We start from the raw sequence: 26,103 nt of genomic DNA, 5'->3' as shown, positions 1-26,103 counted from the left end.
TTTCCTCTATCTCTAACTCGATTTTCAAAATCCCTTTTGAGATCTTTCATAGCCTAAGTTCAATTCTTATTTTTCTTGGAGGCTTTGGATATAGGAGCTTTGATTTTGTTATTTTCTTCTGAGTGTGTTTTAATCTTTAAGGAAGAATGAATTGAACACATCATTCCTAGTCCTAAATTCCTGTCTGCAATTCCTGGTTCTAAATAATGTGTTTTAGGATTTTTGCACCAAACGTTGAGATTGATGTACTCACCAAATATTGTGGTTTGGTCATGAGAAAAATTCACATTGTTTATTCTGCTTGACAAAAGGTCTGGTGTTTTTTTTTTGTTTTGTTTTGTTTTGTTTTGTTTTTTTTTACATTAGCTATTTTTGTTATTAGATATCCTACATTTTCTTTTATTTTTTCAGCCTTTTGACTTTGTTTCAACATTTCTCAGTATTTCATGGAGTCATTAGCTTCTTTGTTATTGTTCAGTGATTTTTCAATTGGGCCATATTGCTACTTCATTTCAGAGAAGAGGTTACAGACAAAATGAAGAGACACAATAGACACCAATATTGGTAAATATGAAATATAGTTGCAAGAACTTATAGTTAGCAAGGAAAGGGATTTTAACAATTAATGATGGAAAAGACTAGTTCCCTCATGGAACTCACAATTAACCAGGAGAAAGGGAATATTCCATAAGCTGGGAATATACCCTTAACTGGAAGGCTAAATCCTTAAAAAGGATTTAACACTTTAAAAAATTTAATTAGCTATAAGAAGGAGAAAGACACCAAGTGGCATAGAGGAAGAAAGAGGGGGAAAGATCCATGAGGCAGATTGCCATGGTTTAACCCCAAAGAGATTCAGCAAAGATGGCATGAGCCATGGAAAGATTTATGGGAGAAGTTTAATCTCAGGGATTTGACATAACTTGGATTTCTGGCTGGACACAGCAAGGTGCTATCCACAACCTCCACAGAGGGTGAAATTATAAGGTTTAACTGATCCCATCAGTGCCCTTCTCTACTTGCCTCAGGGACTAATTTTATCGGTACTTCAGGCTCTTTTTGCCAACCCCACCTAGTTACCCAGGACCTCATCACTTGGTCTGTTTTTCCACACCAATTGTTTTTGTTATGAAATACCCTACATTTTCTTCTATATTTTCAGCCTTTTGAAAGTCAAAAGTTTTTATATTTCTTGGTGTCTCATGTGTAATGTTCTCTTCTCTAAAATATAATTGTTCTCTGGGAGCAGGTTTCTTGAGGGGCTTCTAGAGACAGCCTTCATTTCAGTTCAGATCAATAACCACCTCAAGTGCAGCCAGGAGTTAAAAGTTCATTCCTTTATTGTCTCCTTCAAAATAGCCCGGTTAGCTTTCCTTGGTTCTGAGAGCTCTTGTTGCTAGTTTTTTGCCTCTGCCAGCTTCAGCCTCCAGCTCTCTCTGAATCCTTTGTTCTGCCCAACTGAATCCTGGCTTCTCAATCTCCCCATGCTCCCAGTGGGTTTGTCTTTTTATATGCTATTTTAGAGGTGTGAACTCAAAGGTTGACTCCTCCTCCAAGAGTGGGATTGTGGGAGCTGTGACTTGTGAATCTCCTCCACTGAACTTGTGAATTTCCTGGACTTGTGAATTTCCCAACTGAATCCTGACTTGTGAATCTCCCAGAGTGCCTATCAATTCCATTGACTTAGCACCTTGTAAAAATCCTAATATGGAGTTATTAGCTTCTTTGTTATTGCTCAGGGGTTTTTCAATTGGATCCTATAGCTGTTTTCTTTGAGCATTGAATATTGAGTTATCTCAAAGACAGGCTGGGGTTCTGCAGACTTTCAATGTTTCCAAAGTAGTCTGCTACAAGGCAAAGTCTGATTTATAGCTTCCCTAAATGTGTTCTGCAAGTTCCTGACCTAAGTTGAGTCTGTACAAGAATAGTTGATAGATTCAGCCCCAGTCAGTAATCTAGAAAGCTCTCTTGGTTGAGAATGTTAGAATTATAAGCTTCTCTTTGGCCCAGGATTCCTACCTTGGTTATATTCCTCTGTAGACTAGGCTAGCTGCTTTAAATGAGATTATTCTGAACCTAGAATTTGAACCATGCTGCTGCTACCATTGGCTTCTGAATTTCTTCCTTTCTGGGTATATTGTCTAAGGTCTCCCTACACAAGTGCTACTCCCTTGAATAGACATTTTCTCAATCTGTACTGGGTGTGACCTAAAAGTTAACAAATCTTGCATTTGGCCCCTTTTGCCATCATAGTGTGTCAGTATGGGTCTGTAGGTGCCTGAATAAGCCTTCATTGTTATCCTGGTTGCTCCTATCCCCTCATCTGTACTGTCTATAGACTTCATGTCTGCCTCTTTATACTAAACTGAGCAGAGATAAGCAAATGAATCACTGTCACTTTTACTGTATTTCCTCTTCAGGATGTGATCTAATGTATTTTATATCTCTGTTTTGAGAAGTTTGTAAAGTAGAGCTCCCTGGAGTGTTTCCTATCACTCCACTATTATAGCTTTCTATCTAAAGGTTTTACATTTAACTTTTCATTCTCTCTGTCTTTTAGACTCCACAAAACAATGATTTCCTGCTTATTCTCTCCTGTACATTTTAAATACTTCAGTGATCCTGTTTACATATTTTTTCCATTTTACTTTTCATTCTTCTTCCCCTCCCTTACAATGAAAAAAAAAAAAAAAAAAACCTTTGTATCTAACAAGCATAGTCAAGCAAAATAAAAATAATAATAATATAAGACTCATTGGCATGGTCTGAAAATAAGTTTCATTCTTCACTTTATGAGCACTTTGCTATTAAAAGATAGATAGCATATTTCATAATTTATCTTCTGGAATCACAGTTGGTCATTGGTTTAATTACAGTTCTTAAATCTTTCTCGATTGTTTTTAATTGTTTTAAATTTTGTTAATATATAAATTATTCTTCTGTTTCGGCTCATTTCATTCTATATCTATATCCTAAATGCCTTCTTAAGTTTCTCTGAAACTATTCCTTTCATAATTTCTTATTGTACAATAATATTCTGTAATGCCGGAGGAACTGAGACAAGATAGAGATTAAAGAGTTTTTAATATTTTATTTGAGAGGGAGAGATTATGTTGGGGGCATATTGCCCCCAGAGCTGATGTCTCAAAGCATCCAGCCATGAATGTGAGTTCTCAATGACATACACACACACACACACACACACACACACACACACACACACACACACAGCTCCAAGCTCTGGTAGACAAAGTGGGGTGGAGTCCAAACTCTGGTGATTGGGAATCTCCAGGTAGGGACCATCAATCCGGTTCTGACAGGTTGGGCATAGGACCATAAATTCTTACAAATTGGGAGGAATTAGGAGATATCTCACTAAAGCTAAGAAGTCTGAAACTTAGAGATACTAATTAGGCATCTGAGATAGGACATCTGGAGTTTTATCTTTTGGAATATCAGATCTTCACAGCCCTAATTATCTCAGTTCTAATGAGAAGAAAAGGGAGGTTTGATTGAGGGATTGAGGCAGAACAATTCAAGGAAACTGAGGCAGAACAATTGGGGAAACTGATGCAGAACGAGAAACTGAGGCAGAACAATAAAAAGGAACTGTGGCCATTAACTTCATATTTCATATAATTTATTTAGCAATTCTCTAATTTGTGGGTCTCATTTTCTAATTCTTTGCCACTACAAATAGTATATCTATATCTCTATAGGCCTACAGATATTGCAATGGTATTGCTGGATCAAAAGATGTACAGTTTTGCAATTTCCATTGTGTTTAATTATTTGAATTTTTAAATTTAATTGTTGAATGCAATCACAGACCTACTCTCCACAAAGAAATAATCATCTCCCTTTTACAGATGTAAAATAGGAATTCCAGATCTTATCTCACATAGCTATCTATCCATGCAAATACATGCAAGACAATCATTTTATGCTAGCTGTATCCTCATCTATATTGTGATGCTTCAAGGAATTTGTCCAGAGTGTGACTATAAACATGATACAAACATGATAGAAGTTAAGAAACTCCTGATTTTAAGCTGTTGCACTGCCTGTCTGTTCCCCATGCTTAGAATGCCTTCTAAGTTCACACATATGAAAACATATATTACACACATGTATATTATATGTATGTAACATGATTCTTTTATGTATATACACGTTTCTAATAGAATACAAGTTCCTTGAAAGCAGAGACTGTTACTTTTTTTTTTTCATGTACTGACTGACTCTAAGCATTTCTAACCAAAATGTGGAACAAGGTCTATTTCATTCCCCCCTATTCTCAATAAAATGCGTATTTTTCTTTTTTAATATGGTTTCAAATGTGGTTTCACTGGTGTAGGAACTCCTTCCACTCAATATTTGTTATGCAACTAAAATTCTTAGAGACTTATCCAAAGTCAGGCAGGCAGGCAGGCAGGCAGGCAGTATCTGTCAAGAGTTTGGTGCTTTTATTATGTGATGCAGTAACATCCCAAATTGAGGATGTTAGAAAAAAACAAGGTATAATCTCTGAACTCAGAATGAATGGTACCACCAAGAAAGACAGATATGCTAGAAGGTATAAGGACGTAGAGAAAGAATCTGAGGTCTGTGTGGGATTGTTATGCCACAATCTCCTTGAATTGTCCTACCTCAATTATTCTACCCCAATCCCCAGGCTATAACACCACCTTTCCCTCTTACTCATCAGACTGATAAGGATAAAGATCTTATATCTTATAAAGGCCTCATTTCCAAAATATATAGAGAATTGACTCTAATTTATAAGAAATCAAACCATTCTCCAATTGATAAATGGTCAAAGGATATGAACAGACAATTCTCAGATGAAGAAATTGAAACTATTTATAGACATATGAAAATATGCTCCAAATCATTATTAATCAGAGAAATGCAAATTAAGACAACTCTGAGATACCACTACACACCTGTCAGATTGGCTAGAGAGACAGGGAAAGATAATGTGGAATGTTGGAAGGGATGTGGGAAAACAGGGACACTGATACATTGTTGGTGGAATTGTGAACACATCCAGTCATTCTGGAGAGCAATTTGGAACTATGCTCAAAAAGTTATCAAACTGTGCATACATACCCTTTGATCCAGCAGTGTCTCTACTGGGCTTATACCCCAAAGAGATACTAAAGAAGGGGAAAGGACCTGTATGTGCCAAAATGTTTGTGGCAGCCCTGTTTGTAGTGACTAGAAACTGGAAAATGAATGGATGCCCCTCAATTGGAGAATGGTTAAGTAAATTGTGGTATATGAACATTATGGAATATTATTGTTCTGTAAGGAATGACCATTGGGATGAATACAGAGAGGACTGGCGAGATTTACATGAACTGATGCTAAGTGAAATGAGCAGAATCAGGAGATAATTATATACCTCAACAATGATACTGTTTGAGGATGTATTCTGATGGAAGTGGATCTCTTCCATAAAGAGAGCTAATTCAGTTTCAATTGATCAAAGATGGGCAGAAGCAGCTACACCCAAAGAAAGAACACTGGGAGATGAATATAAACTGCTTGCATTTTTGTTTTTCTTCCCGGATTATTTATTCCTTCTGAATTCAATTCTCCCTGTGCAACAAGAAAACTGTTCAGTTCTGCACACATATATTGTATCCAGGATATACCTATTCAACATGTAAAGGATTGCTTGCCATCTGGGGGAGGGGGTGGGGGAGGGAGGGGAAAAATTGGAACATAAGTGAATGCAAGGGAAAATGGTGTAAAAAATTACCCTGGCATGAGTTCTATCAATAAAAAATTATTTTAAAAAATAATAAAAATAAAAATAAAAAAAAAGAAAATAAGAGACTCAAAAAATAAAGTAATGCTAAAGAAAAATAAATTTTAAGAAAGCTGCAATCCAAAAAAAAAAAAAAAAGATTTTATATCTTAGAATATCAGGTGCCTTTCCCATCCCAATTTATCAAAATATCAGGTGCCTCTCCCCATTATGTCACTGTTCTTGTTACCCTATAAAGAATCTTTGTATCCCACATTTGATACTGGATACTTGGAGATGAGCGTGCAGTCCAGTTGATTAATTAAACTCTCCAATAAATTAAATTACAATAACTCTCTAATCTCTATCTTGACTCAGTTTCTCTGGCATTACATTTTGGAGGCTTCCCACTGAGATATTAGAAACTGAGAACAGGATTAGAGGTTAGAGACTTTTGGGTTTCTGCCTTGGGACTAGGGGTGATCGAGGATCTGGGTTTTTGTTCTTGGGAAGGTTAGTTCTCTGGATTTCGCCAGACTCTCTGGGAAGAGAGCAGTTCTTCAGCCACAGCCACACCCAATGGTGCACACTCTCATTTCCATTGTATGACACAATCTGATCTGTTTATCTGTTCTGTCTGTGCTAACATCTGTATTCTCAGAATTATAAGACACCGACGGGTGTTAACTTCTGAGAGTAGTGTACACTGGATGCAGTGTGGCACTATCTGGGTATCTTCTAAGACACATATCTGGTTCTGTGCGCCAGTTGGCACAATTCTGGGTATTCTAGAGTATAAATCTGGGTGTCTTTTTAAAGACACCATCTGTTTCTGGTTCTGATGTTAATGTCTTATTGAATGTTATAATTGTGCAGTCTATGTCCATGTGACCAGTGTTCTGTATTCTGTATATTTTATCTGCCTGTTTTGTGGCTTAAGATTTAAGAGAAACTGATTGAGAAATTTGGCAATTGGTCAAAAAGGACAGAAAAGGCTTAGTTATTCTATCAAAAGAAAAACTGTTAAAAGATATTAGGAGTTCTCCCCTAGTGGTATAAGGCTATCTGTCAACTCAGCGATCTTAACATGGGAAATTCTGCTTCAAAGGCAATATCTCTACTTGATTGCCTTCTTGATCATTTCTCTGAAACATTTAAACATTATGATTATGGAATATCATGGGAAAAGGATAAACTAAAACCATTTTGCCAAAAGGAGTGGCCTTCCTTTGGGGTGGGCTGACCATCAGAAGACACATATGATAGAGACATAGCACAAGCTGTGCACCAGATAGTTACTGATAAGCCTGGCCATCCAGATCAGTATCCCTATATTGATATCTGCTGCAAGTTGTCTCTTACCCCTGTCCCTGGCTAAGGGCTAAGGGCGGTGACCATGAAAAATGGTATTCGCATTTTGGTCACCCAGTCCCTGAGGACAGACAAGAAAGATTGTAAATTGCCAGTAGCTCAAGCAAAACTGGAGAAGAAAGTCCTACAGGACTCTTCGGAAGACCCCTTAGATAAAACCCTGCCTTATCTGGGGTCGTGCCTGTATCCATCCTTGCTTGTCTGGGAACTCCCCACTTCCACCTGAATTACAGCCTGAAGGATTATAACCTGTGTCTTGCTCTTCAGCACAGGTAGCCCTTTATCAGCCTTCCCAATATCCTCCTCCCCTCCTCCCAGCACACAGGGGCTTCGAAAAGCCACAGAAGAACTGGCTCCTCTCTCCCCTGTTTCTCCTGAGCCATTTCCTACCCCGTCTCTCTTGCCTTCCTGTACACAAGATGGAGTCTCATACAATGCTTCAGGATCTGTCCAGCCACTCTCAGTTCCCCCAAAACCTGTTCTGCCTTTAAGGGAAATGGTGGGCTGAGAAGGGGTTCTCTTCTTAGTTATGTTCCCTTTTCTACGAATGACATTTATAACTAAAAAAGTCAAAATCCCCTTTTTCTGAGAAATCACAAGCTTTGATTAACCTTCTTGAATCACATGGGATGATCATCAGCAGCTCCTTATCATCCTATTAACTACTGAAGAAAGAGATAAGATTAAGCAAGAAGGTTAGAAAAGCTGTACTTGGACCCAGCAGGGGATCCATAGAGGAACATCATAATCAGGTAGAAGCTAGTTTTCCCTCTAAGAGGCCTTCCTGAGACCCCAACTCCCATCATGGTTGTAAGGCACTTTCTGCTTAACATAGATTCTTCTCCAGTGTCTTAAAGCTGCAGCCAGGAAGCTTATTAACATGACAAAGATTTCTGAAGTTATTCAGGGTTCAGAAGAATCCCCTGGGGCATTTCTAGAACCCGAACTTATAGTATTATAGACCCTGAAGCTCCTGAGAATTATAGATCTGTGAATATTGCATTCTCTGTCAATCTGCTCCAAACATATGCAGAAATTTACAGAAGCAGGAGGGATTTGAGGGCATGAATATATCTCAATTGAGATAGCTCTAAAAGTCTTTAATAACCAAGACACACCAGCTAAGGAAGCAGGTAAACGGTGTGCCAAGGCAGTTGTGGCAGCCATGAGAGATTGGAACAACTTCTCTAAAGGGTTCTCCACAACCCCTCCCATCTCCCCTACCCTCCTACCCCCCCTACCCCCGTGGGTGGTAGGCATTAGAATCAGATTAGTGTGCTTATTGTAAGAAAACAGAGCACTGAAAGAAGGAATGTCCTATCTGAAATTATGCAAAGAATATTCTTTCTCTTGAGGGGACAGACTGAGGCAGCCCTGGTTCTCTTTCTCTTTCTTTAGACCTTGGAGAATCTAAGGTATGTTTACAAATTGGGGGTCAGCCTGTTGAGTTTCTAGTCATGCCAGACTGTCCATACCTACTTCTTGGTAAGGACTTGCTTCGAAAACTTCAGGCAATCATTTCCTTCTCTGAAGACTAGGCTTCTCTGACTTAAATCCTCCTGGTCCAAAGCATCTTTTTGTCACCCTACCCCTTCAGTTTGAACGTATCTTAGTGGCTACCCTCTCCTGCTCCCTTTCTTCTTCTCTCTCAGCTGCAAGCATATTTCCCTCAGGTGTGGGCAGAAAATAACCTTCCAGGCCTGGCTGCTCATCATGTACCAGTGGTAGCACAACTTTTGGCCACTGTCTCTCTTGTATCTGTCAAATAGTACCCTATGCCAAGGGAAGCCCTCCTAGGTATTTCTGTTCACATTAACCGATTGAGAAATGTTGGTATCTTAGTGACCTGCAAATCCCCTTGGAATACCCCTTTGCTTCCATGCAGGAAGCTTAGGTCTTGTTCAGGATCTTAGGGAGGTTAACAAGAGGGTTGAAACTATACATCCCACGGTTCCAAATCCATATACTTTACTCAGCTTGCTACCTCCTACTCACACTGTATATACTGTTCTAAAAGATGTCCAATACCCCTTGGTATTTTCAATACCCCTTGTGCCAGCCAGTCAATCTCTCTTTGCATTCCAATAATATATCCCCAAGGGGAATTCTCAGAGCAGCTCACTTGCACTAGGTTGCCACAGAGCTTTAAAAATTACCCACCTTGTTTGGTGAAGCTCTCCATCTGGACCGCCAAGGCTTCCACAAAGAACATTCTTAATGCTCTCTTGTTCAATATGTTGATGATCTTCTTGCAGCCTCTGATGAGTCCCTTTGCTTGCAAGCAACTCGTGCCCTTTTGCAACTTCTTCAATACTTAGTACAGGGTCTCTGCTAAAAAGGTTCAGCTCTACCTTCTTGAGGTCTCTTATCTGGGTTTTGTTCTTATATCTGGCCACCACTTCCTGTCTTCCCAATGTATCCAGGCTATCTTATCTATTCTGATCCCTATTACTAAAAAATAGGTTCGGATGTTTCTGGGAACAGCTAGCTACTGTCGTCTTTGGATTCCCTCCTTTGCTGAAATAGCAAAATCCTTTTATTCTGCCACAGCTAGACAGGGTCCCCTTGTCTGGGGTTCTCCTGAACAAGCTACCTTTAAAAGTCTTAGGAATGCTCTTACCAAGGCTCCTGCCCTAGCTCACAAATATCACAAAGCCCTTTCATCTTTTTGTGGCAGAAGCTAGAGGTAATATGAAGAGTGTTCTGACTCAAATACTTGGCCCCTGGTGTAGGCCTGTTGCTTATCTCTCTAAGCACTTAGATTCGATGGCAGCTGTATGGCCTCTCTGTCTTAGGGCTGTGGCTGTGACCACCCTCCTGGTGAAGTTAGCTGACAAGCTTTCCTTGGGCCAGTTTCTTTCTATCTCTGTCCCTCACTCTGATGAGGCTCTGCTCTGGTCAGCCCTTGACCAGTGACTCTCTAATGCTTGCATTACCCACTATCAGGCCCTACTTCTGGATTACCCTCACCTCACTTTTTCCAAAACGTCCACCCTGAACCCTGCCATCTTGCTCCCAGATCCTAGTTCTGACTCAGCCTCTGTGCATGACTGCTTCCAGCTCCTTGATGAGTACCAGTTAGTAATGCCTGATCTTTCTGACACCCTGCTGGAAAACCCCAACCTGATTCTTTTTACAGACAGGAGCAGTTTTGTTATGGGGGACACCTGTGTTTCTTGGGCAGCAATGGTGGACTATCCCTCTCTCTTTATTCTATGGTCTTCTTCCCTCCCTTCCGTCTCTTCTGCTCAGAAAGTGGATGGAGCTTGTTGCCTTGACTCATGACCTTTGCATAGCAGAAAGTAAACCAACTATTTTCACTGACAGCCATTATGTTTTTGCTACAGCTCATGTCTATGCCTCTCTTTACAAAGAAAGGGGCCTGCTGCTATCCACTGGTACGGAAATTAAGAATAAGACAGAAATACTTTCCTTACTAGACTCTATCTGATTACCCCTCTCTGTTGCTATTATTCACTGTCCAGATCACCAATCTAGTGAGGCAATCAGGCTGCAGATGCAGTGGCTTGGGGAGCTGCCACTTCCAGGCTTCTTCCTGGGGGGAAGGACAGAGGGAGGGACCTTGTTGGTACATCGAGAACAAAATTTTTATTCCACAAGCATTGAGCAAAATGCTCGTAAAGGACTTGCATGATTTCACTCATTTGGGTGAAAAGAAAATGCATCAGTTATTGAGCAGATATTACATAAAGAATATTAGCCAATTGATCAGAAGTTATATTCATAGATGTAACACCTGTGTCCGGTTAAATATAAGAAGCTAAAGAGGCCTGTGTGGGAATTAGGTTTAAGGGACATATCCCAGGGGAGAGATGGGAGGTAGATTATACTGAGATACAGCCGTCAATAGCTTGATGCTTTGGACATCAGCCCTGGGGGCAGCATTCCCCACCCACCCCCAGCACAATCTCTCCCTTTCAAATAAATTATTAAAAACTCTCTAATCTCTATCTTGCCTCAGTTTCTCCGGCATTACAGGATTAGGTGAGAGTTAGTGGGAGCGGTGATGCCCGTAAATCTCCGAATTCAGACTTCCGGCATCCCCATTCAACCCCCTCCGAACCCGGAAGTGGGGTGGGGTAGGGTGGCGTTAGAATGGGATTATATTGTAGAGCTAGGCCGGCCAAAAATTTCATATATACTTCCGGCCTTTGTAACCCACCCCCTATCCCATCCCAGCTCCCACTCGTCTTTTGTGTGGGTGTCTGGGGGTTGAAAGAGAAGTGAGCGTGACTAGCTGCCCCCTTTCCCCAGTCCAGGGTTCGCGGTGAGTGGGGGTCGGGCCGAGCTGTACAGGGTGGTTGCCGCTGGCAGTCTCAGGGCAGGGAGGGTCGGTGCAGCTGTGGCCCGGTGGGACCATCCAAACCGGCTCCCTCTCCTTGGCACTGCCTCTTGGCTCTCCCTGAACCTTTCTCCTCCCTTCTCCTTCCTTTCCACCATTCCTTCTTCACCTTTCCTCGTCTTTTTTTTCTCCTCTTTGCATTCCCATCTATGAATCTTATTTGCTGTTAATTCTTTTCCCCTGCTCTCTCTTGCCCCTTTTCTACCCTGTTCCCTCCCTCTTCTTCCTCTAGTCTCCGGCTTAGTCCTTTACCGTTGCACACTTCTTCCTGATCCTAACAGCTGATAAAAACTGCCTCCCGATGCTGGGAAAGGGAGGAGCAAAAAATAAAAAGCCTTCTCCAAGACATTTTCCTTTTTGTTTTCAGTTAAGCACAAGCCTCTCGTGTCTTGGTTTTGTTGTTAGAGACCCTAGACTTGAATTTTAATTCATTCACTATTATTCACTATTCCCACTAGCTAAAGCTGTGGGAAAGACCAGGTGCTTCTTGGGACTTACCATTAAAATGATTGGGTTGCATTAAATCTGGGGTTCTTAGCTTTTTTATAGTACCATGGATTATTTTGGCAGTCGGGTGAAGTCTAGTACTTGTGGGTCTTGTTACGTTCAAAATTGAAGGAAATGATAAATTTCGGTTGGAAGATAATGAAAGTAAAAAAGTAACTTTTTTTTTCCTCTCCAAGTTTATAAATCCCCTAAAATCTATTCTAGGGCCTTAGATTAAGGACCTCTGGACTAAATGATCTTCAAGCTCCCTTTTAGTTCTGAGTACTGCCTTCCAATATGTTTACTTGGAATTTCACACTTTTAATTTAAAACGTATTTACCTACAGGGTTGGAAAGTATAAGATAATAAGGATGACAGAAAGCAGGTTGCACCCAAGTACTACTATTCTAGCTCAATCTTTCCTGGTTGTTTCACCAGTCTTTCTCTATGGCTAAGACTTTCTGTATAAATGAATCAATTTAACCATATATTTATCAAGCACCTACTTTGTGGTAGGAAATGTGTCAGACTTGGGGTATACAAATACAAAGAATGAAACAATCCTTGTTCTCAAAGAACCTCTAGTAGTAGAGAAAAGAACAAGTGTATGCAGAATGAATATAAGGAAAATAAAGATAAATCAAGGTAGTTCAATGCAAATTAGTTTGGGAGTAAAGGCACTAGCAGTTGTAGGAAATAAGGAAACACTTCATGTAGAAATGTGATGCTTTCACTGCATCTTCAAGGAAGAAGGGATTCTTCAAAGCAGAAGTGAGAAGAGAATGCAGTTTGGACTTGGAGCACCAAAGATGTTTTAAGTACAAGAATAAGGCCAATCTTACTGAATTGTAAGTTTGGGCAAGAAGTAATTGCTGTACAATGAGTTTGAAAAGATAGGTTGGAGTTGGATTATAAAGGGTGGTGAAAACTAAATAAGTTTATATTTAATTCTAGAGGAAGTTTGGAAAAACTCTAGAGGAGTTTATTGGATGAATGAAGACAGTGGCATAATTAGATCTGTGCTTAAGGAAAATCATTGACAACAGTAAATAGGATGAACTGGATCAGAGAGAGATTTGAGCCAGGGATACCAGTTAGAAAGTTGTTGCAGTCATCTAGGTGAGAAATAACAAGGGGTCCTGAGCCAAGGGTAGCACTGTGAGTAGTGAAAAGGGGTTGAATATAAGAGGTACTGTGATTGTGGAAGCAGTAAGAATATGCAATAAGATTGAAGGAGAAGTCAAAGATAATGTTGAGGTTATGAATCTGGAATATGGGAAGAATGGCAATACCATTCCAAAATCAGGGAAGTTTGAAAGAGGGAATGATTGGAGTAGGAGAAGGAAATAAATTCTGTTTTAGATATATTACGTTTTGAGATGTCTCTTTGGACATTGAATTTGGAACAGCCAATTAGCCACCAGTTTTGGGGAGACCACAGATTGATACATAGATCTGAGAGTTACTTGCATAGAAATAATTAAAACCCTGGGAACAACTTCGACTACCAAAGAGGGAATAGAGAGAAGAAAATGGAGCCTTTGAAAAACACATAGTTAAGGGTCAAATAGAGATCAGCACAAATTGGATGGTTAATTAGTCTTGGCCTTTTTTGGTTTTGTTTCTTGCTCTTATTTGTACATTTTATTGGGATTAAATACTACCTTTCCAAATCACAGCTATCTACTGATTCTTCTTTTTAAGTTAACATTATAAAACCATAGAATGTTAGATGTGAAAGGGTCTTTTATCATCAGAAGTTAAGAGAGGGGAAATGATTTACCTATGGTCACTCTGTAAATTAGTGGTAAAATCAAGACTAATCTTGATCTAATTCAGTATTCTTTCCACTATGTCACAGTGTTCATTATTCTTGTATCTAAGTATTTTAAAGTCAGTAGATGAGTGAACTTTGTAAGCATTTAGAAGTATTACTAGTCTTTGTCATTTCTCTAACAGTAATTTCACAATATTTCTTTATCCCTGTTTGAATAGCCTGACTTCTTATTGCCATTAAGTGTTCAATGCTGTTTTTTTGTACAGGTCAAATGTTGGGTTCAGAGAATTGCTTTGGTAAGCCTCTCCCTTCCCCCCCTTCCTTTGAGCTTCTTGAAGAATATTTTATTGTTTCCTAACTCTTGGATTTTTTTTTTTTATCCTCCCATCTCCATTGTTTTATGTATATGTGTATGTTTTAAGATTTATTTTATGATTTTACCCCATGGCTTTGTGACACTTAATTTCTTTATTTGCAAAATTAGGAGATTTAGAGTATCTTTTAAGGTCCTGTGTAGATCTAATGATCACTGAATTGTTATTTGTAGAATTATTGTGAAAATCTCAAAAGGTTATTAAATAAGTAAAATTTTAATTGGCTTTAAGAAAGATAAAATTATATCTTATAGAAAGCTTTAGAAAAGTAGGGCTGCTGCTTTTGCAAACAAATAAGGTTAAAATTAAAGTCAACTCCAAAAAGACTGTTTTATACCAACAATAATTTCTTCTCTTTTAAGTTCCTGAAAGAGAAAATCAAGAGCTGGACTTTGATTCCTGAATCATATGTTCTATCTGGAGTAAGTGGCACCCTCTGAGTCTTGAGTGATGTCTACAGAATCCAGGGAAGTTGCATTACTGATCCCTAGATCTCCACAGAAACAAGAGAGACCTCTGAAAATGGAGCTGGGGGAGGTTTGTGCCTGGGAAAAGGAACCAGACCTACAGTGGAACACATCCCTTGATGGGGAGATTTTTCGCAAACGTTTTAGGTATTTCTGCTATGAGGAAACTCCTGGACCACGTGAAGCTCTGAACCAACTCAGAGACCTTTGTCAGAAGTGGTTGAGACCAGATATTCATACTAAAGTGCAGATCCTAGAGCTACTGGTACTGGAGCAGTTTCTGACTATCCTGCCTGAAGAACTACAAGTCTGGTTGCAGGAGCACCATCCAAAGAGTGGAGAACAGGCAGTGACTATGTTGGAGGATTTAGAGCAAGAGCTTGATGAGCCAGATCAGCAGGTAGGAAAAGAAAGGGAATGAATAAGCTGTTGTGAGAGAGTATGAGTATGTCTTTGTAAGAAGAATGAGGGACTCAGAGCAGAAATGATAGAATGTTATCAAATATTAATTTTCTTTGAACTATGTATTTTCCATTAACTTCCTTTATATCTTCTGCTTTTAATTGTCATCAGAAATTCAATGAAACAAATCTTTATTCTTCCCTATGGCCTGGAGGGGGTGAGGGTTTGGATATTTGTTCTTAGAGATTGTATTTCCATTCCCTGTAGTGATTTCCTTCCTTGTGATATGGGGAAAAGATTCTTACTTAGTTTTCGTGATAGGTAACTGCTGCCAAATGATATTCACCACAGGGAGATTCAAATGATTAAAATCTAAGGCTTTGTTATACTCAGGTCCAGAGCTTAGGAAAAATAATTCAGAACCTTTATTAGAGTTCTAACAAGACATATAGTGTGGGGAATTAAAATTGTTTAATCTATAATAAGAGAGACTGAGGCAGAGTTCTTAGCCAATGGTACTTTATTAAAGAGTCCATGATCCCCTCAGATCTGAGATGTATCCTTTTGTTAGGATCTTGTATTTATAATTTCATTTACAGAATCTCATTGGTTGATAGACTTTAGTGAAGGCTAAAAATGACATATGCAAGGGGATGTGTGTCACAGATTGTATAAAACATGGGGCATTTCCACTGACTAAATGGTCATAAGATAGTCACCCGCTTGTGTTGGACAAGAGAGAATGGTCCAGAGGATTTTCTATGTAATTGAGTCACCATGACAAGAAAGGATAGGGGTGGAGGGCCACTATTTAACTTTTTACAATTAAGCAAATGATCTTACAATCTGCAACTCAGATTCTGGGCCCTAATATACAGAATTTATAATCACTATCCCCAGGGAATTATATGAAATTGATTGATACTAATTGGAGTAGAGTAGGGGGGTCCAAATGAAATATTTCTCATAATAGTTTTCAACTACATCAGAGAGACAGAATAATTTCTGGTCATGATTCCTTGAAATTCATAAAAGTTAAGACTTAGTTTTAGTGTTTATAGGTAAATTAAGACAAGCTATATATTAAAACTTGAAGTGAAGTTTATACTACAAAGCTACATTTATAGAATTTATAATAGGCTTATTGAGAGGGAGAGATTTATATGCCAGAGCTAGTTGAGATCCTTCCTCAAATAAGACAAGTTAAGTAACTTTGAGAATCATTGACTAAAATTACAAGTGTAATAAATTCTTTTTTTCCTACCTTTTTGGCTTCTTATCTCAGAAATATCCAAGAGTCTTTATTATATTAATATCCCGTGAAACAAGCTTTGGCCAACAAATAACCTCCTAAATAGAGGCAATCCTGAATCCCAAAATAATAAATATTAATAAATAGAAGCTTTAAAAATTTTATGATACTTACCAACCTATACCCAATTCTCTCTAGATTAGAGCCTCTGCTCACAGAAAAGAGGAAATTTTGGAGGAGTCAACACTTCTAGGAACATCACAGAAATCCCCTTGTGTTCAGCTCCAGGCTTCACAGGCTCACCTCAAGTATGAGTTTCCAGAATCTCACTTCCAACTAGAAAAAGGTAAAAAGTGGGATTTTATCAGGAAGAAAGGTGAAATTAAAGAACCACACAAATTTTCCCTATTTCCCCTGAAGAAATGTCTCCTGAGTTTTCCCATAGGAGATACCACCATGTATTATATTTTTTCAACATAAAGTTTCATTTTTGTGATTTTTAAAAAATCCTTTCTCTCTATTCAGATTGTCATGAATTATGTTTTATTCCCATACATTGCCATAAAACATTGTTATTTCTTCCACTACAACTTTTCCTCATATTTTCTTTGACTTTGAAATTTTGATTCTGAAATTTATATGCTAAAATAATCTTTCATTTTCAAATTAAGTATTTTTTTCAATTAACAGAAATCTATTTTCTCTCTCTCCCACCACCTTTCCTCCTAAAAAGCAAAAAAAAAGAAAGAAAGAAAACTGTGAAGTCTGGGTTAACTCCCTGTTGACCTCAAAATCAGCCAGATTCAGAATCAGCAAAAGTCCTTGGTCTTTAGGGGGAGCAGTAAAGGGGAGGGATGAAACTGCAACAAGCTCTCCACCTACTGACCTCTCTTCTCTTCTTTCTCCTCCAAAGTGACTCTGGCTTGTCTTACTCCAGCCCCTAATCCCTCCTACAATGATCTGTATACACCAAAAAAGATTGAGCCAGCACAGAATAGTGAGAAGGGCCATTTTCCTAGCATATTCTAATAGAGTATTGTCCAATAGTTAATAGCTTTAAGTGCTTGATTGTTTGATTCCAGTGCACCTATTCAGAGTTTCAGCCCTGTACAGAAAACCATCATAACAAATATGCAAACTCAATCAAACCAAAATTTTATATAAGCCACATTCAAAACTTTTAGTCTTTCATCTTCATGTCAGGAGATGGGTAGCATTCTTTATTATCAGTATTTGGAATTCTTGGTTGGTCATTGCTTTGATCAGAGTCCCTAAGTCTTTCAGAGGTGTTCATTTTTGCAGTGTTGTTGTTATAATATCAGCTGTTATCCTGGTACTCCTTACTTCATTCTGATAAAGTAATGCAAGTATCAGTAGATTTTATAAAATCTCTCTCAATCCACTCATTTAACTGATTTCTCTCCATACATCAGATTTTTCTTTGATTTCAGTTTCCTTCTTGATTCAACAAACATTTATTGAACAATATCATGCACAAATAGATATAGAAGAAAATAGTAAAAGATGGTTAGTACCTTACAGGAAAATATTACTTGTGCTTTATTTTTCCATCCTTTCTCCTACTCAGATTTTTGCTAGTTTTATGTACAGACACACGCACGTGCAAAACCTTTTTCCAGTTCATCAGGCAAATACTAAGGAATTTACACTTGTTGAAGATAAAATATTAATACCATATCTTGCTTTTTAGACATAGGTCTGCTGATATAGTCATTATTAATTTAACATTAATCTAAATCCAGATAATCCTATTTTTGAGAGAGATGTCTAAACCAGTTACTTCCCTTCTTGCCATCAGAAATGTCTCTAACCCAACAGAATTTAAAGTAACATTTATAGGAATCTTGAATAAGAGAAAGGTTACAATATAATAAAATACTATTTTAAATTAACATTCTATCTCACCTAAAAGAACAATCAATCTTTCACTAAAACTACCCAATTCCTTCTTTGACCACACTTCTCTAGTATTCCCCTGACTAATTGGAAGGGACCTTTCCCTAGTGATCAAGGCCATAATTCTTTCAAAATAGGAAAAATGCCCTTAGATAGTTCACAGTTCATCCCTTTTGCAGGAAAAAGGTAATCTTAACTAGACCACTGTTGTGCTTTACTATCTTAGTCCAATTATTTCTCATAATGAGAAATACACTTTGATGACTCTGGAAGAGAGGGTGAGACTGACAGCTTTGTGCAAGTCTGCCTCACTGTTGGAACAAAATGCTTTCATCTACCCATTCCTCCAGGGGAAATCTTCTCATGCTTAGGATAGACATCTCCCTAACTCACTGACAGGTTTGAGGCCCTGGTTACACTCAGCCTAGTCTGCTAGATGGTTTATTAGGGTGTGATTACTGTGCAAGCTATGATTTCTTGGAGTCACAGGTGAGAACTCAGTGCCAGATAGATATCAAAGGTAGAGAGGCAGCCTTGAAAAGAGCTTGGAAAGTCTTCATACTAGAGGTATCAAATCCTTCTTGAGTAACCAATATACTGTAGATAGAGAATTTAATTCTAAATGACTTTTTTTCTTTGCCTTCTGCTCTACCATTGCTTGGTGCTTAACTTTAGAACCTATTCAATTTTCTTTATTATTTCCTTTGGCCATAGTTTTAAAACACAAGAATGTGTTTCAGATTTATTTATAAATGAATAAATTAGCATACAGATATATCAAGAAATACATTGGAAGATATTAATTAGGTTATTGATCCATCAAAGTATTGCAGTTTTAAAGATTTCAGGTATTCTAAAGAGGATATAAAAGAATAGACTACTGGATACTTAAATTTTTAAACTAGTTTATCCAGCTTAAAGCCTGGAATTTTCTTCATCTAAATATTTGCTTATTGACTTCCATCATATCTCAGTTCCATCCTCTGCAAAAAGCCTTTCCCAGTCCTTCTTAATCTTAGTGCTTTCCATATGAGATTATTTCCAGGTTATCCTGTATAAATCTTACTTGTACATGAGAGCCCAGGCTGTTTTTGCCTTTCTTTTTATCTCCAGCTCTTAACCTAATGTTTGACATAGAAATGCTTCATTAATGTTTTTTGATTTATTAGCTGACTCAAGGCCTCAGCCCTACACCATTGCTCTGGCCATATCTACTATTTTTTAATCTTTCTCCCAAGATCTTTTGCCCCTCCATAAACTAAAACACCATCACACTGCTCGAGAGTTCACCTGCCTGAGATCTTAGGACAGAATTTATTCATCTACTCTGTAATCCTAGGTTTACTTTCAGCCATTGAATAAACTTCTTCATTGGAGCCAAGCTTCTGGTATTCTTCCTAATTTTCTATACTTTCAGTTAGCTAGAATTTTCACCAGCTGTTTAACATGCCTGGAATCTTCTCTCTTCTTATCTGTGACTTCTTGGCTTCTATCAAGTCTCACCTTATGCAAGAAATTTTTACTGTCATTCTTAATGCTAGGTAGGGTTTCTCTCTAAGATAATCTTCAACTTATCCTGAAGGTATCTTTTTTCTTTCTTTCTTTTCTTTCTTTTTTTTTGGGGGGGTGGCATATAATTATATACATGTTGTCTCCCCGTTGTGATTGAAGTTAAACTGAGACATAAAGTTCTGAACATAATTTTTTTTTTTTTTTTTTTTTTTTTTGCTGAGACAATTGGGGTCAAGGTCACACAGCAAGGAAGTATTAAGTGTCTGAGGCCAAATTTGAATTCAGGTCCTCCTGACTTAAGGACTGGTGCTCTATCCACTGGGCCACCTAGCTGCCCAATCAATTTATTTATAAGACTAGCAGTGACCAATTAAATGTTCTTTCAACTCCTCAGTAAGCTAGGATGGCTAATGAACCCAGTCTTTTATAGTTTTGGAAAGTACAAGAGAATAAATAATATGAAATATCACCAATGGAAAACAACATGACTGTTACAAATTCTGAACTATCATAGATGATGGAAAACAGTATGATTGGATGAAATTTGGGAAGGCAAGACTATCAGTCATCCTTCCTTCCATTTTGTTGCTATAGTGGTAATCATCTGCATGTTAGTGTCATAGCAACAACAAACCAGATTTTACTGAAGGACAGCCAGCATTGAAGAGAATATATTTCCTAGTGCACCCTTGCATTTTGCAGCACTTGTTTAGCAAAATAACAGATACCTCTTTATAATGCATGGATATGAAAAAATCATTAATAACAGATGTCCCATAATTGTGCTTAGGCAGTTAGATGTGAATAGATAATATATTTCTTTGAATTAAGGTAATTTTGTGAGACAGCTTAGCTTAGAGATGAAAGCTGAACTTTTAAGTTCATGAATTTAATTCAGAGACAAAGAAACATGGCTTAGATAGTGTCAGAATAGAATCAATTATAAAATAGAATCAAACATAAAACACTAAATCAACATTTGATTTTCTCAATCCTATTGGATGATGGACTCCTTGAAGGCAGGGGCTGTTTTTGCCCTACTTTGTATCCCCAATACTTAATATAGTACTTAGCATATAGAAGGTACTTAGTAAGTACTTGCCGACTTGACTACTTACAAATTTTACCTTCTTCATCCTGAAGTAGAGAATGGCTAAAAAGAACTAGCACACATACCTTTTGTTTGCAAATGTTTATTTTTTTTCTTGTTTTAGCCCCTCTTCCCTCCTAAACCTTTAGTTCTATGGTAAGGGAACATATTTTATCTACATTTGTTATGCTCCTAGCATTTAACAAGATTTCTCTGGTGCTTTAAAAGTGCTTATTGAGTGAACTAAAGTGTTTTCTATCACTCATAAGTTTTAACTTGAATTTTACTTCATTCTTATAGTTCATAAAAGTTATTTTCATTGCATACATGCTTGTAAAATTTAATTTTTCATTTGTCTTCCTCCATTAACCCAGAATCTCTTTAGAGTCCATTTATTACCCTTTACTTTATTCAAAATAGAGTTGAGAGAAGAGAATATAGCCTTCCTGATTTACCCCTTTTAAAATGGTTTTCCCCCTGCAGTTTATATATAGGCATGTGTTTTAAAGATAGAGAAAAAAAAAAAAAAGATAGAAAAATGATTGAATATACATATCTATTATACTTCCTTAGGCCAAGGGTTCTTATCCTTTTTGTGTGTTTATAGACTGCTACCACAGTTTTAATGAACCTACTGTAACTTTTCTATCCCAAGCCATTAATCTTAACTCTATATATCTTATTCCTCCTATTCTGACTACTGCTTATTATCATCTCCATTCCTCCTCCCCAGCATTCCCTTTCTTAAATGTTCATTCAATTAGATTTTCACCCATTTCCAGGCCTCCTTTGCCTCCCATTCTTTCCATGAGTCTCTTGTTTGCTTCCATTCATTACTTATTTCTTATGTCCTTATTACTACAGGATCATAGAATTCAAATTATTCCAATAGATTTGATTTAATCTTCTGACTTACTTTTAAAAACGTGAATATTTTAAGAACCAGGAATTATCTGGTTGATACTGATGACCAGTATGCAATTCAGGTGAATCTTATGAGGACAAATAACATTTCCAGGAAGAACTAACCAAAAAAAAAAAAAGTTTAGGCACGAGATTGAAAACCTTAGGAGGACCAAAAGGTGAATTTATCACTCTTTTCATTTTAAAACAGAGAATTCAGATGAAAAAGTAAGATATAAGAAATGAAGCTGTGTCTCAATAAACCTGGTAAACAATCCCAGCTGTGAACAACTTTTCATCCCTCCAGCTCCAGGCATATTTTGTCTTATCTTCAGTATGCCACTACAAAGAAGAAGAAAGTGGATAGTTTATTCTTGAAGTAGAGCATAAACCTACTATAGAAGTAAGCTAAATAAAAAACCACTTAACAAATTGCTCATATTGATCAAATGGAATCTTCTTTGTGGTTATTTCTAATCCTTCTAACTGCTAGGTATCTACTCCCCCCCCCCCCCAAAAAAAAAGGTCTATATAGTTTACATTATTTTGCAAATATTTATTTATATGTACATTTGCCGTATTCCCCAATAGACTATAAATTCTGCTGGGGAGAGACTTTCTCTTTATTTTACTTTGTGTTGTACTCCCAGGATCCAGTACAGCATGTGGTACTTAGTAGGCACTGAATAAATGCTTGTTGATTGCCTGATGAAATAAAATAAAACAAAATGAGGATATTTTGAGCTTTAGTGATAAAATCAAGTAAACTCACAATTAAAATTTTTAAAAGTTTTATCCACATTTTTTGTAATTTTATCACCCTCATTTCAAAATGTTTTATTGTCTTACCTTTTCCCAGAAAAGTATTTATGATTAATTGACTTTTTAAAAAGACTTTCAAATATAGATCTCTATATAACAGTTTAGTTACTTACCTTTTTGTAGGTAAATAATCTAAACTATCTGGAACTATCTAGAACAGATGGTTACTTTCTTCTTGGAGATCAAAAGGTCAAACAACACAACCTTATTGTTCTATTTTATTATCTACATATTTTAAAAAATGTTATTTCCCATAATTCTCATAGTTTCCTATAATTAATCAAAATCTACTTTCATCTAGAACTTTTTCCTTTTTTATCTCAATAGATATTTAAAATGACTAATTTATCATCTCTTTCATAAAAATTATTTACGTATTTAAGGATCATAGTTTCATTCCATAGTCTGCTCTTTCCAGTGCTAATCAGTCCATATTGTTAGCTTTTCTTCATTGCTTTAGTTGCTTTTGTCAAACCTTTATAAGTTGACTCATTATCCCTTTCCCATATTACTAGTTTGTTTTCACTAGTACACATAGACATTTTTAGTATCCTTGGTGTTTCATTGCAATCTTTTTTTTTAATCTTTCTGAGAATCTATGATATTGTCTTTTTTTTTTTAAATTTTTTATTTAATAATTACTTTATATTGACACTCGTTTCTGTTCCGATTTTTTTTTTCCCCTCCCTCCCTCCACCCCCTCCCCTAGATGGCAAGCAGTCCTTTATGTGTTGGATATGTTGCAGTATATCCTAGATACAATATATGTTTGCAGAACCGAACAGTTCTCTTGTTGCTTAGGGAGAATTGGATTCAGAAGGTATAAATAACCCGGGAAGAAAAACAAAAATGCAGATAGTTCACATTCGTTTCCCAGTGTTCTTTCTTTGGGTGTAGCTGCTTTTGTCCGTCATTTATCAATTGAAACTCAGGTCTCTTTGTCAAAGAAATCCACTTCCATCAAAATATGTCCTCATACAATATCGTTGTCGAAGTGAATCTCCTGGTTCTGCTCATTTCACTTAGCATCAGTTCATGTAAGTCTCGCCAGTCCTCTCTGTATTCATCCTGTTGGTCATTTCTTACAGAACAATAATATTCCATAACATTCATATACCATAATTTACCCAGCCATTCTCCAATTGATGGGCATCCATTTATTTTCCAGTTTCTAGCCACTACAAACAGGGCTGCTACAAACATTTTGGCACATACAGGTCCCTTTCCCTTCTTTAGTATTTCTTTGGGATATAAGCCCAATAGAAACACTGCTGGATCAAAGGGTATGCACAATTTGATAATTTTTTGGGCATAATTCCAGATTGCTCTCCAGAATGGTTGGATTCGTTCACAACTCCACCAACAATGCATTAGTGTCCCAGTTTTCCCGCATCCCCTCCAACATTCATCATTATTTTTTCCTGTCATCTTAGCCAATCTGACAGGTGTGTAGTGGTATCTCAGAGTTGTCTTAATTTGCATTTCTCTGATCAATAATGATTTGGAACACTCTTTCATATGAGTGGTAATAGTTTCAATCTCATTCTCTGAAAATTGTCTGTTCATATCCTTTGACCATTTATATGATATTTTCTTGATTTGTTTATTTTAGGTGTGCATAATCAGACTGAGGAACACTTAACTCCAAAGCAAGAAATGTCTATAGAAAAAGAACTGCATGAAGATATCTCTGGAAATCTTAATGGGAATATTCCACTGGTTTCAGAGTGTGAAAAACACTTTAAGGGTAGATTAAGAAAAAAGAAGGAAAATCTGCTGGGCCAAAGACAACATAAAGATAATGAATGGGGAAAAAATTTTACTTGGAACTCGGGCTTCATTAGGAATCAAAGCTCTTATTCTACAGAAAAACACTGTGGATGTGATGGATGTAAGAAAGCCTTCAGTCAGAGTTCACATCTTCTTAATCATCAGAGACTTCATACTGGAGAGAAACCCTATGAATGTGAAGAGTGTGGAAAAGCCTTCAGTTATAGCTCACACCTTATTCTTCATCGGAGAATCCACACAGGGGAGAAGCCTTATGAGTGTGTTGAGTGTGGGAAATCATTTAGTCAAAGTTCCAGTCTTATCCAGCATCAAAGAATCCACACTGGGGAGAAACCCTATCCATGTAATCAGTGTAGTAAAAGTTTCAGTCGAAGCTCAAATCGTATTTTACATCAGAGAATCCATACGGGAGAGAAACCTTATGAATGTGATAAGTGTGGAAAAGCTTTCAGACAGAAATCTGCCCTTGTTCTGCATCAGAGAATCCATACAGGAGAGAAACCTTATGAATGTGAAGAATGTGGGAAAGCCTTCAGTCAGAGCACAAATCTTATTAAACATCAGAGAAGCCACAATGGAGAAAAAAATCCTTTAAACATCATGAGTATGGGAAAATTTTAATTAGAACTCAGATCTTTGTTATCAATACAAAAAATAACAAAACGAAACAACAACAACAAAAAAAAAACACTGGAGAAAATTTCTTCTTGTAATCACCATAGTTTAAAATGTTGTTACCCATAGATTTCTTATTTGAACAGCATAAAAGCCTCTCCAGACAGAAGCTCCATTAATATAACAAATAAAGAAAAAAAAGTTTAAAAAAAAAGCATCGAAACCTTGTCTAGCAATATTAGTAATGGTTTGTGAGTCAGTCAACAAACATTAAGCATCTGCTTTATGGGGATTTCAATATAAATACAAAAGCCAAGACTTCCTACTTTCAAAATACTTATATTCTACTTAGAGGATTTACATGTTTTCAATAAATATAATCCTAGCCTTTTTCTTCAAAAATTGTTTTAAAATACTTTACATGGGATCACATTTCTACTTCTACATATACATTCCTATTCTTATTGTAAATGATAAAATTATTAGGATCCTCTGTTGTCAGAATTCACTCTTTGAACCAACAATTTGTCAGTGTGTAAATCTATAGTATTTATACCCTCTATTTGAAATCTCTTGATTATTATTAAATGCATCTTATAAAGACCAAATAGCCTCCTCTTACAACTATTCTATTATGTATTAATACAGTATTCTGAATATAGGAATCAAAGTTTTCAAAAGAAAGAAGTGTTCTACAGAGTAGAGTGAAAAACTTTTTCAGTGGAGAAATTTTTAAGGCTTTATAGGGCATGATTGATATGCTACAGATCAAACACCACTAACACTAAATTAGCTCCTAAATGTTTCATTATGTTGTTTAAAATGAATTTTATAATATCACAATTCACTTGTTTTCTTATTTAATGGATACTTGCACATTTCCATTTTATGTAATTACTGCCTTTATTTCACCTTAGTAATGTCTAGGTGTACATTTTTAAAATGGTTGGCCTTAAAATCAGAAAGCTTTAGATTCAAGCTTTCCTTTTGACATCTTGTTTGTCCTTGGACAAGTTACTTAACCTCTTAATACACATCTCCACCACCAGGTAACTCTCTGAGACAATATATTATTTACAAAAATGTTGATCTATTTTCCCTGGAACTCTCTTAACTGATGAAATCACAGTTCTGGTCAAATAAGTAAAATAGTATTTCCTGGTTATTGATAAGGTACCATATTTAGGCAGTTTTTGTTTGATGTA

General features: G+C 37.0%; 1 protein-coding gene across 1 annotated transcript; it reads left to right on the top strand.

The window, feature by feature from the left end:
- Positions 1-11,232: 11,232 nt before the first annotated feature.
- LOC127560754 (zinc finger protein 397-like) lies at positions 11,233-25,506 on the top strand. The gene is made up of 4 exons (XM_051995598.1): positions 11,233-14,049; positions 14,490-14,994; positions 16,447-16,594; positions 24,105-25,506. Exons 2-4 carry the CDS (start codon positions 14,578-14,580, stop codon positions 24,902-24,904), a joined length of 1,365 nt encoding a protein of 454 aa, XP_051851558.1. The 5' UTR covers positions 11,233-14,049; positions 14,490-14,577; the 3' UTR covers positions 24,905-25,506.
- The last annotated feature ends 597 nt before the right edge of the window (positions 25,507-26,103 follow it).

This window comes from Antechinus flavipes, chromosome 4, assembly GCF_016432865.1.
Source record: "Antechinus flavipes isolate AdamAnt ecotype Samford, QLD, Australia chromosome 4, AdamAnt_v2, whole genome shotgun sequence".
Taxonomy (NCBI): domain Eukaryota; kingdom Metazoa; phylum Chordata; class Mammalia; order Dasyuromorphia; family Dasyuridae; genus Antechinus; species Antechinus flavipes.
The sequence above is the reverse complement of the archived record's forward strand: the minus strand, read 5'-3'. Positions and strand labels throughout refer to the sequence as shown.